Below are 16,109 nucleotides of genomic sequence, written 5' to 3'. Positions count from 1 at the left end.
CTACCTGCTGTAGTAATCAACGTAAATCACTACTTTTTATTTTAATATTGATCATGGGCAGACTTACTACAGGATCGGCCAGCAGAGCACTCTCAAACCTAAAAAGAAGTAAAACTTACTTTCCGAGTTCTGTATTCACTGGTTTTGTTTCATTAATGATACAAAATTATAGTTTCTAGTCAGAAGAGCAAATCTTTTTTTTTTTCCCCCCAGTCCTGCCGCAGACCAATTGCATGTGCGGTCCAGCGGTGTTGTCGGCAGGTCTTGGGAGTGGGAAGAGCTTGACCTGAATGGGAGGCAGCTTGCTGTAGACCAGAAACAGGTAAGGGGAGCTGTACTTCACGCATTCATAACTAATCTGCCCCTAGCTGAGCTAGCTGTGGGGACAGATGGGAAGATGGAATTTGAAAGTTTTCTCTTAGCCAAGGTAAGGCATAATGCTGCATGTCTGTCAGTAAGTTAAGAGCCCCCAGTGTTTGCTGGCTTCTGTTGAACAAGGAGGGATTTAACCTGTGGTAAGCAAGTGTAAATTCAGTTGTGGTTTGAAGGCAAATGCAGATTTTCTCTGTGCTATGTATTGTCACATCTTGAAGTTCTAGTACTATACGGAGTACAAGAGCTGGGAGAGCCAGTTGGCATGAGTGCAAAGGCTCTGTACACAAACACCTGCCAAAAGGGAGACCGGTGCTTTCCAAACCCTTTACCCTTTACGCAACTTATCTTTTTAGAACTAATTGGCTCTTTTGGCATGAATCTATTGAATATATGTGGAGTCCTTAGAAAAAAAGTGCTAGTCGATAGATGGAGCTCAGCTCCATCGAGACTCACTTGTAAGTAATGCAGTTCTAGGTGCTCAGGAAGGTGAAAAACATTGAGAATAGCGAAAAGTACCAGTCCTGGTGCCAGTGTGAAGGATGACAGTAGCTGTAATCAAAGCAGAATGCTTCAAAATGACAGTTTGCATTCCTTTTGGTACTGTTACCATCTGTCACCTTGGGTGAGGGCTGCTCTTCTGACCAACTCTTCAGTTAAAGTAATACAAAGCTGTCTTCAGAGTTCACCAAAGCAGTGGTGGGTAAGAGCCAGCTCCTGACAGCTCTCCAGTCCACAGGGCTTTCACTGAAGGGCTGCCATAATTTCTTGCCTTCTCCCTTTACTCCTTCAGGTACAGGTGACTGACTATGTGGGACAAAGAACACCTACCAGGCTGGACCAGACACTTTTTTCTTTTTTTTTTTTTCTCTTTTAATAAAGTATTTCATCATACTGGCTATGGTATGAATCATAACTAAAGAATGTAGTTCCATATATTTGGCCTGAGTTCTATGTAGTCATGCATACCCATGTATTTAGGACTATCAACTTAAATATTTAAGACAATTAAGTTAGCTCCTGTAGTCCTCTCCAGAATTTGACGTAGACTAGGCTGCATAATTTAGTGAAGGTGACTTTAGCTAATGTGTAAAATTTCTAATTGGATATTAAGCATAATTTTTATCACATTACTTATGTTTCAAATAAGCTTAATTATAACATTGGAAGAATGTTAAAAATGCATTAGTTCTACTGTTTAACTTTGGTATTTTCAGTTTAAGTGTTGACTTGTGTGTTCCACTTTTGAGTAATCATTTTCTAATTAGTATCTCAGATTTTCATGTTCTAGCTGAAGTGATTGAGCACTGAGTGAGGCATTCAAGGTTGTTCTTTTTAAAGAACATATTATTTCAAATCTCCTGGTTTTTTTTAAATTTTATTGAGATTCTAGTTTTTATTTTAAAGGGATTAAATACCCCATATACAACAACAGTGAATTCTGACAAGGCAGTGTTGAGATACCTTTTTTAAAATTAGAAATTGTGCAAGAAGTCATCACTTCCTGAATAGTGTAGTATTTCCAAAATACCTGATCTGTGAGTCTGCTTTTTTATATATTGTTGGTGTTGCCTAGGCATAGCAGGGACCATTATTGACCTAGATGTGTCTCTTTTAAAACACTGGTTTAGAATAAACCCAAACCAATTTAGTATCTCATAGACACATTAAAGTCAGAAGCTGAATAACTATAACACATTGGTTCCAACAACTTGTTGTAGTTCAGGAAATCTCTGTAAGTAATTCAATAGCCAGCAGCCCAGAGTACTTAATGGATTCTTTGAAGAGTTAAAAAGCATCCTTGAGCATGCACTGGAACGTGGCTATTTAAAGTGTAACAGTGCTGGAATGTCTTTCTAAAATTCTGTGATTACAGCCATGCTGTGCGTTAGCATGGAAGTGTAATCAACAGGAGCAAACTACTCTGATAAAGCGTAATTCAAATGGATCATTTGAGATCTCATGTTTTGTGGTGGAACAATTTTTTCTCATCAAAACAAAAATTCTGGGTTTTCTTGCATGTGAAATTGCACTCCTGTGATAACATTTTATACTAAGGGAGTTCATTCTGTGAAAGTACTGTAGTGATTTTTAACAGAAATTTTAACCTATAAACTCCCTCCATTTTTATGCATCATCAGATTAAGTTGAAGAATTAAAGAAAATAACCCTGAACAGGTCATCATATACAGTAGCAACTCTTTGCTTTAATGACACATTTACTGTCCCTGTCATTTGCACTAGTCATTACAGAATATTTTTTTCTTAAATTCAACATTGAGGTTTTTTCGATTTTTGTACTGAATGATGTGCATGACATTATTACATAGTGGTTTTTTGTTGCTGCAGCTTTACCTCTGTCCTGTTCAATGGGGAAATCAGATCATTAACACCAAAATTTCTTATGCTGAATGTTTATTGATAGCCACATGTGAATTTACTCCATTACAGATAAACACATCAACTTCACCCATTTCAGCTGTGTGGGAAATGAGACATAAGCTTGGTTGGGAAATTCTTTTGGGCTCTTCTATTATGGTGGCATATGGTTGACATCCCACTTGATTTCCCACTGTATTAATATTTCCACATTAGCTCATGCCCATATCCACAAATGGCTACATTTAAAAAAGACTCTTAAGAGACTGTTTCTTTTCATTTGTTTTCTCCTTGATATCTTCTGCGTTACCTTTCTCATTTTGCTATCTCTGTATACATGTTTTGTTGTAAACAGGTCAGATACCCAGTCTCCTTGGTTCCTACCAGCCTATTCTCTTTGGCTTATAAGTGTTATGAGCTACAGGCTAGGTCTTGAGCAAAAAGCTACTGAATATTGAGTACAAAAATATCTAAATTGTATAAAATCCATTACACGCTACTAATGTCCTTAAAAGATACAACATATTTATGTAACTTGGTATGTATGCACGCCATACAAATATGTGTTCATATTCAAGTTACAGTTTATGCTGGCAATTGGATTTTAAACACTTCTTAGTCGTCTGCAGAACATATTTTAAAAGAAGAGATTCATACAGATAAATACGTCCAGGGAAAAAAATTGATCTCATGCAGCAGTCTGTCACAATGTCTCTTGGACTAAACTAATATGTTTTTGATAAGGTAAAAGATTTTCAGGAGACTAGTCAGAGGAGATAACTCTACTGAATATTTTCCTTAATAACACTAGGAGCTGCTATGAGATAGAAGGATTATTTCAGAATTGCTGAGAACCAGAAGGTAGAGAAAAAACCACTGATGTCCTTTTTTAAAAAAAAACAACAACAAAACAAACAAACAACCAAACCAACAACTAAACATGGCCTAAATTGAGAAGGGTTGGGTTTAAACACCTCATGATGAGCGCAAACATGAGAGACAAAAAAAAAAAACAGAGTGGCCTAGTGTATAGGCCAGAGCATTTCACAGTGTATTCCAAGCTGCCTTCTTTCCCAAAAGGCAGGCTGAGAAAAGACAATGGGCTTATCACACCAAGATGCACGCGTGTACATTGAACCATGGTGAGGTGGTCTGAGCGAGCTCAGTTGCACCGTATGGTCCTCAGGACCACCTAGCAGTGCCCCAGCAGTGACTTACAGGACAGTATCAGCGCTGCCTTTGCTATTGTAGCAGGATTTACCCTATATATAGGTTTTAATCTCTACTTAGTGCGAACTAAAAGCCATTCTGGACTCTGCTGAACTAAAGGATAGTGTTGGTTCAAACATAGTATAAACCAGGCATGAACATGTTCCCACTGGAAATTGAAAATGGATTTCTAAAGCAAGAGAGCAGTGATGTTCTGGAGCCTCTGCGCAGCGCAGGGAGAGCAGACAGCCTGACTATGTCCAAGAGAAACCTCAGCTTGTCAATGAAGAGGGGTGTAAGTTGGGGTGAGCATGCCAGTTACCTGAGAGCGCTAGCATCAGGGAATGCTATAGTCCTAATGCACTTTCTCATCAGCACTGCAAGTTTCTGACCCAGATAAACTCATGTTTGTGTATAGGTGTTTAGATGTCAGGTAGGTGTCCGCTCAGCCAGTACCAATCCATTCATCACTGCAAGTTTATGGTCTCGGCCCTCCTCATTGGGCTGTCTCATTGCTCCTTCCCACACAAAACCCAAGTCTCATACCTAGTGCATGCTTCCTTGTTAAATACTGCCCTAGTCCTTCCTCAGCTTTCTGTTATTCCAGATAAAACAGCCATCCAACAGTTTGGGAACCTGTAGCGGTTTAACCCAAGCTGGGAACTAAGCACCACACAAGCTCCTTGCTCACTCCCCCCCTACCCCCACCTCAGTGGGATGGGGGAGAGAATCAGGGAAAAAAAAGTAAAACTCGTGGGTTGAGATAAAGACAGTTTAATAGGACAGAAAGAAAGAAAATAATAATAACAACAATAGAGTGGGAATATACAAAACAATTGACACACAATGCAATTGCTCACCACTTGCTGACCAACGCCCAGTTGGTCTCTGAGCAGCAATCTGCCCCCCAGGCCAACTCCCCCCAGTTTATATACTGGGCATGATGTCACATGGTATGGAATACCCTGTTGGCCAGTTTGGACCAGCTGCCCTGGCTGTGTCCCCTCCCAACTTCTTGTGCCCCTCCAGCCTTTCTGCTGGCTGGGCGTCAGAAGCTGAAAAATCCTTGGCTGAGTCTAAACACTACTTGGCAACAACTGAAAACATCAGTGTGTTATCAACATTTTTCTCAGACCGAATCCAAAACATAACACTATACCAGCTACTAGGAAGAAGATTAACTCTGTCCCAGCCAAAACCAGGACAGAGCCAGTAATGCTTTCAGAGTCCTCTGCATCCAGTGCTGCGAGTTCTTTTCTGCAGCTGGGATTCCTCTAATGCTGCTGATAAAACTGCCTGATTGGATGGAGCGGTGGATGTCCTAGCAATGAAGTTAACATCTTCATCCAGCACTCCTGCAGTTTCTAGAAGCCCCACCATCCACTTTGCAGTGGTGTCACTCAAGGGACTTGACACCTGTGATTGATAGAATTCCAGCTTGGTCTGAGGTTAAGTAAACTATTGATTGAATTTTCCCGTTGTTCACACTCATCCACATCAGCTTTGGGGACTACTTTGATAACAACCAGAGACATCTGAGCCGTGAGAAACGTAATCTGTTTCAATTCCTTTTGCAAAGCAGTATACGGAGAGAACGGGGGTGTGCCTTCTGGGAAATTAGTTGATCCAAATCAAAAGGTCCCAGGGGCCAACATCTTGTCTCTAAATCCTGCACTGAGAGATGGAAGCATACTCTGATGCTTTTCTGCAGTGCCCTTTTCAAAGACTGAATCATCCTCTGGCGAGCCAAATGATCTGATCCACAAATTGCTTCTCTGTCAATACTCCCTTCACAGCTGCTTGAACTTCTTTCGACTGCCAGCATGCCATTCATCACTTTCCCGGTCTCGGGTCCTAAGTGCTGAATGCAAGCTCTGCAGCAGAGGCACACGAGTGGGCTCACTCCCACCGGTCCTGTTCCCCTTGCTCAGCACTGTTTCTGGTCCTGTTCCTTCAGCAGTTTCATTTCGTATTTCAGTTCCACATCTTCTATCTATAAAGCAGCAGTCGTCATTCCAAGTTCTGCAATTCTTCATAAAGCCTGTGATGCAGAAACTTGAGTATTGGCTTTCAATTTAGTGTTCTCTTGACAGATTATAAATGCCTTTCCAGCTTTTCTCAGTGCACCGGCTCCGATGAAAGCTTCCTGCTCCCATGAACTGGGTGCATCCTTAGAAGTTCCCCAGGATGGGAGAAGTTCATTCCCTTTTATATTGCTACCGTTAATAGTCCCCATAAAATCCAAGCTATAAACCTCTAATTTGAATAGTTATGACACCACCAGACTGTGCAATTGTTTTCAGCTTTTGTTATTTCTCTTTCAGAATAACAAAATTCCTCTGCAGCCTGCATCACCTGCCTGTCTGCACTGCCGTGAATCACTTTGCTAGACACCTTTCACCATCTGCAAAAAAGCCCTGCAAGCAGGTACACGCAGTTTAAGAGCGTAAAGTAATAATTTTTTGGTTAATACAGGCAGCTATGACTAGCAAGCTACTAGACTAATCATTAACACGCTCACCTCCCTCTGCACGACACCAGATGAGACTTCACTGGCCAGTGTCACCAAACTGCCATCTTCTGACTCTCCGCTTTTTCCCTGCAGCATTTTATACCTTTTCACATCGGTGTTTTTCTCCTGGGCCTCATCTCAACAGCCCTCCCTCCATCGCTGGTTCTGCCTTATCTGGCCTGGCTCTGCTGTGCAGCCCTTTCTCACAGCGAAGCGATCTCCCGAGCGTGCCAAACCAAGGCTGCGGGGCTGCAGAGCCCAGGCAGCTGAAACGGCAGAGGGAGGTCACTTGCTAGCAGGCGGCGGAGATGGAGTTAACACAGTCGGCAGTTTGCCAGCGGGTAGACGTGTTGGGTCAGCAGAGTCACTCTCTGGGCTCTCTTAACTGTTGTGATTAGGGGGTTAGTCCAGTTGCCCATGTAGGTCCTTCGTGTCACTGAAGGTGCTCTAGGCACTCCGCCTGGCCTTCAGCTACTGCTTCATTCAGAACAGCACCAGTATCCCGTATCATACCTTCCTGCTCCATATGGCATACCTTGGGATCCCTCATATGGCATCAGTTGCTTATGTGTGTGCAATTGAATCAAGTCCTAGATTTCCACTAACCATGTGAGAAACTCCTGGGTGCCCCAGATACCTAGAGAGGGCTGGTAGAGACAACCGATAACTCAATATAGCTTGGTTAATGACACAGTAAGCTTTAATCATCCTTACACCAATTGTAAAACACTTTTTGAGGAGCTTTAAATTAAGAGCCTGCTTGTAAACCCTTTATTCCCATTGCTGAGTCAGTAGGAGCTGTATGCAAGCAGCTGTACACAAGCAGCTGTACGCAAGCAGGTACATGCAAGTTCACATTAGAGTCATGAGTAACTTTTTTGGAATGGATAGAGTGGGAAGACTGATGGCAGTCTAACAGGTGTAATCCTGACTGCTTTCCCTCTGGCTGCCGTGTAATTGTGAAGACAGATGCTCCCTTCCCAGAAGGAAGCTTATGGGAGTAAGTTAAAGTGAAGGGACATGGGGAGCAACTCACATAAGGTAAAAGTGACAAAAAAAAAAATCTGGGGCCTGAAGCTCTGAAGAGGGAGAATCGTGAAAAACTGGCTGCATGAGTCAAAGGCTATGTCTGGTATTTTCTCCCTAACAAGTGGCACAGGAGCAAAATAATTTTTAATCAGAGTAGTTCATAACTACTCTCCATCCATCTAGCTCGCTCTGCAATTTGCACGGTAAAGAAAATTTCTGTCATTGTCTGATGTTGCTAAAGATAGAGTAACTAGATCAGGGAAGTCCGGAGTCATGAGCCCCTGTTACTCGGAGAGCAGCTTCAGCTTTGACTTCTGCCTTTGTGCATTTCTTCTGAACCAGGAAACCATCTGAATTATTACAACGATGATGCCAGAGGGGAGTGAGTCAAGTGACTGGCGTGACTTTTCCCATTCTTTGGGGGCGGGGGGGAAGTGAAAAATAAGTACCTTTATTGTGACTTGACATAGTGTGGACTACTGCAAGATGTTCCACAAACTCTGTGCTGGTGGTCCAGATCAGGCACTTGCTCACTTGGGCAGCTACAGCAATATGGTAACTTCTTCCCTCATTCTCTTTCTTCCATTTCTGAAATAACACTAATTAAAAGTCAGCTGGCAAAGCCAGCCGTTTTGTGAGATGGTTGCTTTAGAACTAAGCTTGAAGAAAAGACAGTAATCGCTTTCTTGAGAAGCACCATGCATCTGTGCAATTGCTACAGGGCATTGGTTACACAATGCCTTGCTTGTTTTTATCCGTGAGGAGGAGGTACACTTGTTGAATCCAGATCTACCAGGTCTGAAGTCACATAAAGGATTTTAAAAGCTGAGACTGTATTAGTCACCAATGAGCACAATAATGATTTCTCTTCCAAGTGAGTCATATCTGTTCCCGCTGATAATATAGGCATATTAATATTAGATTCCTTAATTCCATTAGAGTTTATTTCTGCAGCCAACTGTCTGTATTGAAAGGGTAGCACTCTAAATGAAGCAAACTGCTCTACATTTTGTGAATTGGTGAAAGCAGGGTGTGAATGCTTTATACAAAGAACTCTTGTATTTTCATGAGCTTTTGCGATCTCAAACCTTCTCTAGAAGAAATTATTTGTAGCTGAGTTTATGAGACAACCTACAAAGCATACAAACCCCACTCTGAACTGACTTCAGGTAATCACTTAACATAAGGAATACACTGTTGAAGTGTACCTTACATCACACAATTATATGACCTGCACAGAGAAATAAATAATAATTCAGTGTCCCATTACCTAGCTTAATTCCCCGAGATCTGCCAGAATATACACTGGTGCATCAGACCCAAGTGCAACAACAGCCCCTGTGTCGCATAGGAGTCCTGCCTCCAAGAGAAAGGGGAGGTTTCGGGAGTAACTCCCTCTTCAGGGGCTCCTGCTGGAGTCCATCCCCCAACTCCTCATGCTGAACTCTGTGATTTCCACAAACATCTTCTTGGAAACTAGAAATTAAAAAAAAAAAAAAAAAAGAAATTATTAGTGATTTTTTTTTTTGGTCATACTGAAGCCTTACTTCAATGTAAAACATTTACTAAAGCCACACAATTTTTAATATTTTGAGTTGTCAAAACTGATGATTCTTGCTATCTTGCAACTGATTTGGTGAAGTTGTGCAAAATCTTTCTGCAAGGATTCAGTGTGATATTAAATAACAAAATCTTTGTTGCAGCAGTGTTCAGGCAAACTTTCAGTTTCTATATGCTTCAGCTGAGCATGTTTATTTTTTCACCAAGCTAGATCATATGACAGGATACACAAGCTGCATGAAGTGCTGCCAGCGTGTAGGATTTGACTGCGATTTTGCTACTATATTTGGCATTTGATTTTAAAAAAACACAAGTCCTAGCACAAAATGGCTTATCCATGCAAAAGTCTAAACAAAAAGCAGATGAAAACACAAATCCAAAGGGCATTTTTGACCAGAGGCAGGAAGAGGAGGGAGGCTGCCGCTCCGGGCTGGCAACACTGACTGTGCAAGAGCTCTGCAGCACCTGCTCCTCGTCTGCCCCAAGCAGCTGCTGACATGTGGGCTGGGAATTAATCTCCAGATTTCTACCCGTACCCTGACTGCTTCACAGGAATCTGGCAGCATTCACCTCCTGCAGCTCTTTTAACTAATAATACAGCTGAAAATGAAAGCGCTCTGGTACTGCCAGCTCTGCACAATTTGATGTGGCGATTACCCCAGCACCCAGCCAGGCCACAATGTAGCTTACTTAAATGCGGAAAATGTCCATGTCCTATGAGTGAATTTCTGTTACTTAAAATTGAAGTCTGCTCAGCTTATTTTTCAGGAGTGTTTAGCTGTCATGTAGTTACAGTGACAGTGTTTTTCTTTTTTTAGCTAAAAGCCCAAGTTTTATGTTAACTGCAGGTTCTTCCTCCTTGAACTATATAAAATGATGCTGTAAGTGTGGCCGGGGTCAAAGGCCAGAGCCCAGAAGGGAAAGCTGAATTCCACATTACCCTTAACTAGTTCATAATAACTATCACTTCTCAATTCATGCCATTATTCACATTATAATTTTTTAAATTGTCTTCTATCAAAATACATCTCAGAACTTTTTACATGAAAATCCCGATTTCCAAATGCAAAATACTGCTCTCCTACTTCGGGGAAGGGCAAGATTTAGTCGCAGATAGTCCCAGAGCCCTTCTCCCGCTGCACAGCAAGAAGGCCTGGCAAATGAGGAAAGATGGGACATACCTGCTAAAAATGACCAAAATAGTTTGCAAACATGACACGCAGTGCCTGCAGCTCACCATCTCGAGCAGTCGGATCAGCCAATGCTAACCAGAAAAGCTGAGATGTCATCAAGAGTTGTTGCCCATTAAATGTACCCTGGGGTGCTTTTGGTGTAAGAGGGAACCTCAAGGTCTGATGCCATCCTTTCCCTTCTGCTATAGACGTTATTTATGCTTTACATTATTCGTAGTGCTTTGTCCTGTAAAAAGGAAGATCACTTTGCCCCTTTGAAAGCTCAGCTACTTGTGAAGGTGGAGTAAAGTTGCTTTATTTATTTATTGCTGTTACCACAACATCACTGTGCAACAGAACGGGAAAGGGAAAAGTAATGCCTTGGTTTGCCATTCTGAGAACATGAGGAGGTAAGAAAAATATACCTACTCAAAAGTTTTTGTTTACAACTGTTTTCCATTGCTGTTCAATCAAAGAAGGAAAGAGAACTAAGACATCAAAACATAAACTATTTTTTTAAAGATGATTAGGAAGAGTATAAAAGTAACATAGATGAAGTTAGGGACAGGTCATGAGCTACAGACAAGGGTTTCAAGCTTATGCTGCTGAAGACAAGCACATAAAAGCTTAGACATGTTTCTTTATGACTTGTACTGAATTAAAGGGAAACTGAGACTGCTGAGCTTATGCCCAACTTTAATTTATGCATTTCCTTAGCGGTGCTATCCCAGGTGTACTGCGGCTGTAACCAGGCAGCAGAGAAACCAAAGTTGTAGGCGCAAACAAATGTTCCTCTGGCATTGTGGCACGGAAAAGGTGATCTCCCCACCACGTCAAGCTCTTGCTGATTAATTCTTGCCTAGATGAACAATCGTTGGTGTCTGACACCGTTTCAGCCTTTCGTGATCCTGAAAGCCAACAAACAGGACGCTACTAAGCCTTAGAGTAGGGCTGAGTCTTTTGGGGGGGCTGCCGGCGGGTCCGCGGGGTCCTTAGAGGCTCCAGAAAAGGAAGCCCCTTTTCGAAGCCCTCCCGTTTTCAGACCAGTCGACTCGTGCCGTGAGGCCGTGAGGGACTCCCCCCACGACCTCTGCGGTCCAAGGCCGAGACGCGACGGGGCGGCGGGGGCCATTTTCACTGCTGCAGCCACCGCGGCGGAACGGCGGCCTGGTGATGGCGGCGGCCCCACCTCCCCCCCGCCGCCCCGCCTGCCGTTCTGCTGTGGGGCCCGGGGCTCAGCCACCGCTGCTGGAAGCCGGCTGCCGCTTCCACGCTACGACAGAGAAGGGCGGGCTTTTGTGCGACGCAGCCGTAGGAGGGAAGCTTCGCCGGGGACCGCCGCCGGCTGCGCGGCCCGCTCCCGTGCCGGCCTGGGCGGGCCCTGCCGTGGGCCACCCCGCGGGGCCAGGCCCGGCCAGGCCGCGGGGCGGGGACGGCGCGGCAGGTGCCTCCCTCCGCGGTCACGGCGGGGCCGCCGCTTGCCACGTCGGGGGAGTTTCCCGAGGCGAGGCGGGCTGGGCCGGGCCCGGCCTTTTTCCTCCTCCTCCTCCTCCTCCTCCTCCGACCCCTGCCCCGGCCCCCGCTGCCGGAGACGCGGCGAGCGGTGCCCGCTGCCATGGAGGCCCGCTACAACCTCAAGAGCCCGGGTAGGCGGCGCGGCGAGGCCCCGCCGGGCCCAGGGAGGCGGCCGCCGGCCTCGCCTGCAGGCCGCGGCCGGGCGCGGGGGTGCGCGGCTGTCCCTTGCCTTGCAGGCACCCCGGGCAGGCCGCCTTCCGCGGCGGGCGGCCGGCCGGCCGGCCGGGCGGGTGTGCCCTCCGCGGGGCTGCCGCCGTTCGCGGCGGGCTCGGGGGCCGCTGGCGGGGCGCGGCGGCCGGCAATCGGCTCCCGGGGCGCGGCGGGACAGGTGCAGCGGCCGGGCTGAGGCCGCGGTGGGGAGGAGGGACGGGGGCGCCGGGCCGCGGCGGTGCCCGCGGGTGTGGGTTAGCTGCGCGCCGGGGAGGCCTTCAGGCGGAGGCCGGCTCGGTCGCTTCTGCTTCCCAGTGCCGTGGCCGTGAAAACTCCCTCCGAGCTGTAATTCGGCTTAGAACACCCTGGATACCCGGGGGGGGGGGGGGGGGGGGGGGGATGCACACGCTTTTTTGCCGGCTCGTGGAAGCGTACCTTTGAAATTTTTGTCAGGTGGCTGTTCCCTGTTCCCCTGGTTACTGCCTCATTTCCAAGTGGGTGCGTGTGAGGGGACAGATTGCCAACGATAGCTTAGTCTGTGTGGCGTGAGTTTGTTTTACAGAAGTGTTAACATGTGCACCGTATTTACATGCGTGTGTGTGTTTGTTCATGGGATTCCGTGTTAAAACTCATGTCTTGCAACTCCTTTCTTTTGAATCCTTGAAGCGAGAGAGATGCCTCAAGAGATGTAGGAGATGTCTTGAGAAGCGGTGCTGGAAGGGAAGGTTTTGCTCCCTAGGAAGGGAAACTGAGGACAGGTGGGGTCCCTCCCGCAGCCCTGTGTTGGAGCAGTGGCCCCTCACCAGCTGTGCTGGCTTTCACCCCCTGGGAGCTACATGGGCAGCAGGAGGCCTGTTGCTGCTAAAGCAAAACCTCTTCTGCAGCTTGTAAGGGCTAGTTGGGTTTGTGTGTCGGTTGCAGTCCTACCTCTGCCTTCCCCTATTCTCCGCTTCATATTATTATGATGAATAGTGGCTTTATTCCTTACTCATACTGTCCAATTACCAGCATGGGAGGTGGGGACAAACTTAACATTGTGATGACTTGTACCTTACAAAGGTAAATGTCGGGCTTATTTACAAAACAAGGCTCATGTGGATGATGTATCTGTTGCTAAATTATGTCCCTTGCCCTCACACCCATGTTGCATAACTGAAAGAGAAGAAAGATCACAAAGCAAATGATGTAATTGTTAGAGTTTAAAATATCAGGAAGGAAGACTTTTTTTTTTTTTAAGGTAGATATGTTGGATATGTTGCGTATGTGAATTTACAAGGCCACGTGAACATGCTTACTAATTACGGTTTGCCACATCATTGGAAATAGTGTTGGTGTGCTCCATGACGTGCTCCTGGGATCCGGGTGGAGAGGGCAAATATTTGTGGTTTAATTTAGAAATGTTCTTCCCCTCTGTTGTTACTAGTCCCCCTTGTTTTCAAGAGCAAATTACTTTTACTGGAATTGATTTTGAGCACTTGTGCTGTTCCATAGCAAAATGAACCTTACTTGGCAAAGGTGAATGATTTATACGGTGGGTCAGTATTGCTTCCCCAAATTAAACATGCTCTATAGCATATTAGTGTATTAAATTATTTTTTTCCATATGGATGCTGGAAGTCTATGAAAGATTTAAATCACTTTTTAAATCTATAATATGATTTAAGACACTCATTTCAATAGTCACTTAATATGCCTGAAATCTTCCATTAAAAAAGATGGTCAAAAAGGTATTGAATAAATACCAAGAAAGATTTAAATAAATACTGTTTCTTCAACAGTAGCTGTCCATTAAAATGAGTTGACTGTAATTATGTATAACCATTGCTTTTAGTCTGGCACTTTTCTTGCTAACCAGGTAGATAAGCATATGCAATTATTTTTGTATATGTTTTACAAATTCCTATCTTGTTACAGTTACATGTGCAGTTTAATGATGGTGGTATCTTATACTTGCTAGTCAGCTAAGGCTTAAAATGGTAATGTAGAGTGTTGTAATATTAAAGTGGCTTTAATTAATGTAAATGCACTGAAATACATAAAACCAAATCCACCGTGTTTCCTATTTCACATGATTGTGTCATCTGTGGACTGAAGGGATTATTTTGGTAACCAAGCCCTCTAAGGCTTTAGAACTAGTAGCTGTCCCTGTGCCCATTGTTCTAGTTGCTCTGACTTGAACAGAGGAAGAACCAAGCTGCTAACCTTTAGGTCCTGGTCAGCTTTAAGGATTTGGAATGTGCTCTCTTGAGACAGTGGGAAAAAAAAATAATTGTTTTGTACCTGCACAAGAGGCTTCTCCTGTTGAAATCTGCTTTTGGACTTGCTCAAACTCTCGTTGCAGATGGTGACTTCCATCTGCTCACTAGTTTCAAAAAGAGCAAATATTACTTAGAGTTTTAGTATAAGTTATTTTAATGATTATAGTAGACTTTATAAAAAATGTTGTAGAGGAAGACACATTTTAAATAGGAAAATTTTGTTAAAAGAAACTTGTGCTTCTATTGATTTTCCTTTTAAGGCATATTCTGCTGTAGAGCTATGACAGGAGCTGAAGTTTTTCTATGGTTATACACGGCTACATGGATCCCTTTTCTGTGACTAGGTGTGCTAAACCAGACTGATGAATGAGGATCAGTTAGGCTCTCTAGTGCCTTTCTTTTTGTGTGCTTTCAAATAGACCACATAAAGAGCAATATTGCTGCACAGCTTTGTCCTGCTGCTAATTGCTCCTATTCAATATATTCATCTTCTTCCTTATCCCAGTTTCTCCAGCTAATGTTAGTCCATCCCAACGTATCTAAAAGATGGTAACTCTCCACAGCACGAAACAAGTTGTTCCCCTGCACGCTGTGTCTCTGTCGATGAGAGGCAGTGCAGCTGGTGCTCTGGCAGCTCTTGGTTTACTGTAGGTACACATCGTGGCCACTGCAGGTCTGGGCTTGATGAGGGTGCTGTGCTAAGCTGCTGCTGGCTCCTGTTGGTTAGTTACCTTCTATAAGGGCAAGAGGGTATGGGGGCATTCACCTGAGGCTGTCTCCTCACACTGTCTATGAGCGTGGGGTTTTTTATTCCTTCCCCAAAAGACCATTAATTTTGGAAGGGAAGAAAATTCACACTCCACACTTCAGGATTCTTTGTATTTCTTCAATAAGGCAGTCTTTTAAGCTGTTGCTTCATATTTTTGTGTCTATTTTCGTCACTTGTAAAAGGGCAAGCTATTTTCTGTCTTAGGATTTCAAAATGGATTAGTCAATGTATATCAGCCTGCTACCATATGGCTGATAAACCTCTCCCATCAATATTAAAGCTCAGCTGACTAAAGCACAGACTTCATCCTCTTCATGCTTCAGGAACATCCCTATTTTCTGAAATTTATAAGGCAGCTACTTGGAATAATCTCTTTACTTTTTTTTTCCGAGAGCTGTGACCCTTAGCCTGCTGCAAGATCAGACACCAAATCTTGTAGTCACTATTTTTGTAGTGACAGTCTCCCTCTTTCATGTAGGATGTTACCCGTCTTCTGAGCGGGTATTAGCACAGACACACTTGAAGAATTATGAACAGCTACTTACAGTGACTCACATAGAGCCCACAAACAACAGTGCTTTTATTTTGTTTTGGGTGGTTTTTGTTTGTTTGTTTTCATCTAGAATTTGATTAGCAAGGGCACTGGAGGACTGGGGAGAGCATGTGGAGGGAGGCATGGTGTGTGTGTCCTGCATTTGCTGCACAGGGACAGTGCTTTTGGATCTTGAACACACAGGGAACACAACGTGCAGAGATTGTGATCCTCTTAGCTGTCATCTTCAATACATTTACTGTTTTTCCTACAAGTTATTTTTTTTTCTCTGCTCCATACTTTTTACCAGTAAGAAGTGTTCCTTGTCAACAAGCATGCATCAGTTCTTTGTTAATAAAAAACAGTTAAAAGAAAATAGGCAATAGGTACCGTGCTGCTTATTACCTTCCATATGTGAAATAAAGATAGAATTTTTTAAAATAGAAAAGTTGAATGGATGTTAAAAATTTATTAAAGCTGAAGACACTGTTTAATATTTCTGTGTTCAACAAGCACCTTACATTTGATAAGCTTTATCTCCCTTTGTGTTGACTGAACAATTCTTTCGAATTTTAACTACAGGAGGAGTACT

General features: G+C 43.9%; 1 protein-coding gene across 3 annotated transcripts in view; it reads left to right on the top strand.

Moving 5' to 3' along the window:
• Positions 1-251: 251 nt before the first annotated feature.
• UBE2J1 (ubiquitin conjugating enzyme E2 J1) overlaps positions 252-16,109 on the top strand; it is a 44,967-nt gene continuing 29,109 nt past the window's right edge. Inside the window, exon 1 of one of the 3 annotated variants that reach the window (XM_049818361.1) lies at positions 252-322. Coding sequence is in view for 1 of the 3 variants with exons in the window: in XM_049818359.1 (XP_049674316.1) it covers positions 11,849-11,879 (31 nt within the window). In the remaining 2 variants the exon portion in view is untranslated. Of the gene's footprint in view, positions 323-6,362; positions 6,388-11,640; positions 11,880-16,109 lie in introns of those variants that run through there. The other 2 variants (XM_049818360.1, XM_049818359.1) reach the window with 2 other exon arrangements.

Source organism: Accipiter gentilis, chromosome 15 (assembly GCF_929443795.1).
Source record: "Accipiter gentilis chromosome 15, bAccGen1.1, whole genome shotgun sequence".
NCBI classification, from domain to species: domain Eukaryota; kingdom Metazoa; phylum Chordata; class Aves; order Accipitriformes; family Accipitridae; genus Astur; species Astur gentilis.
This window is presented reverse-complemented; position numbering and strand designations above follow the sequence as displayed.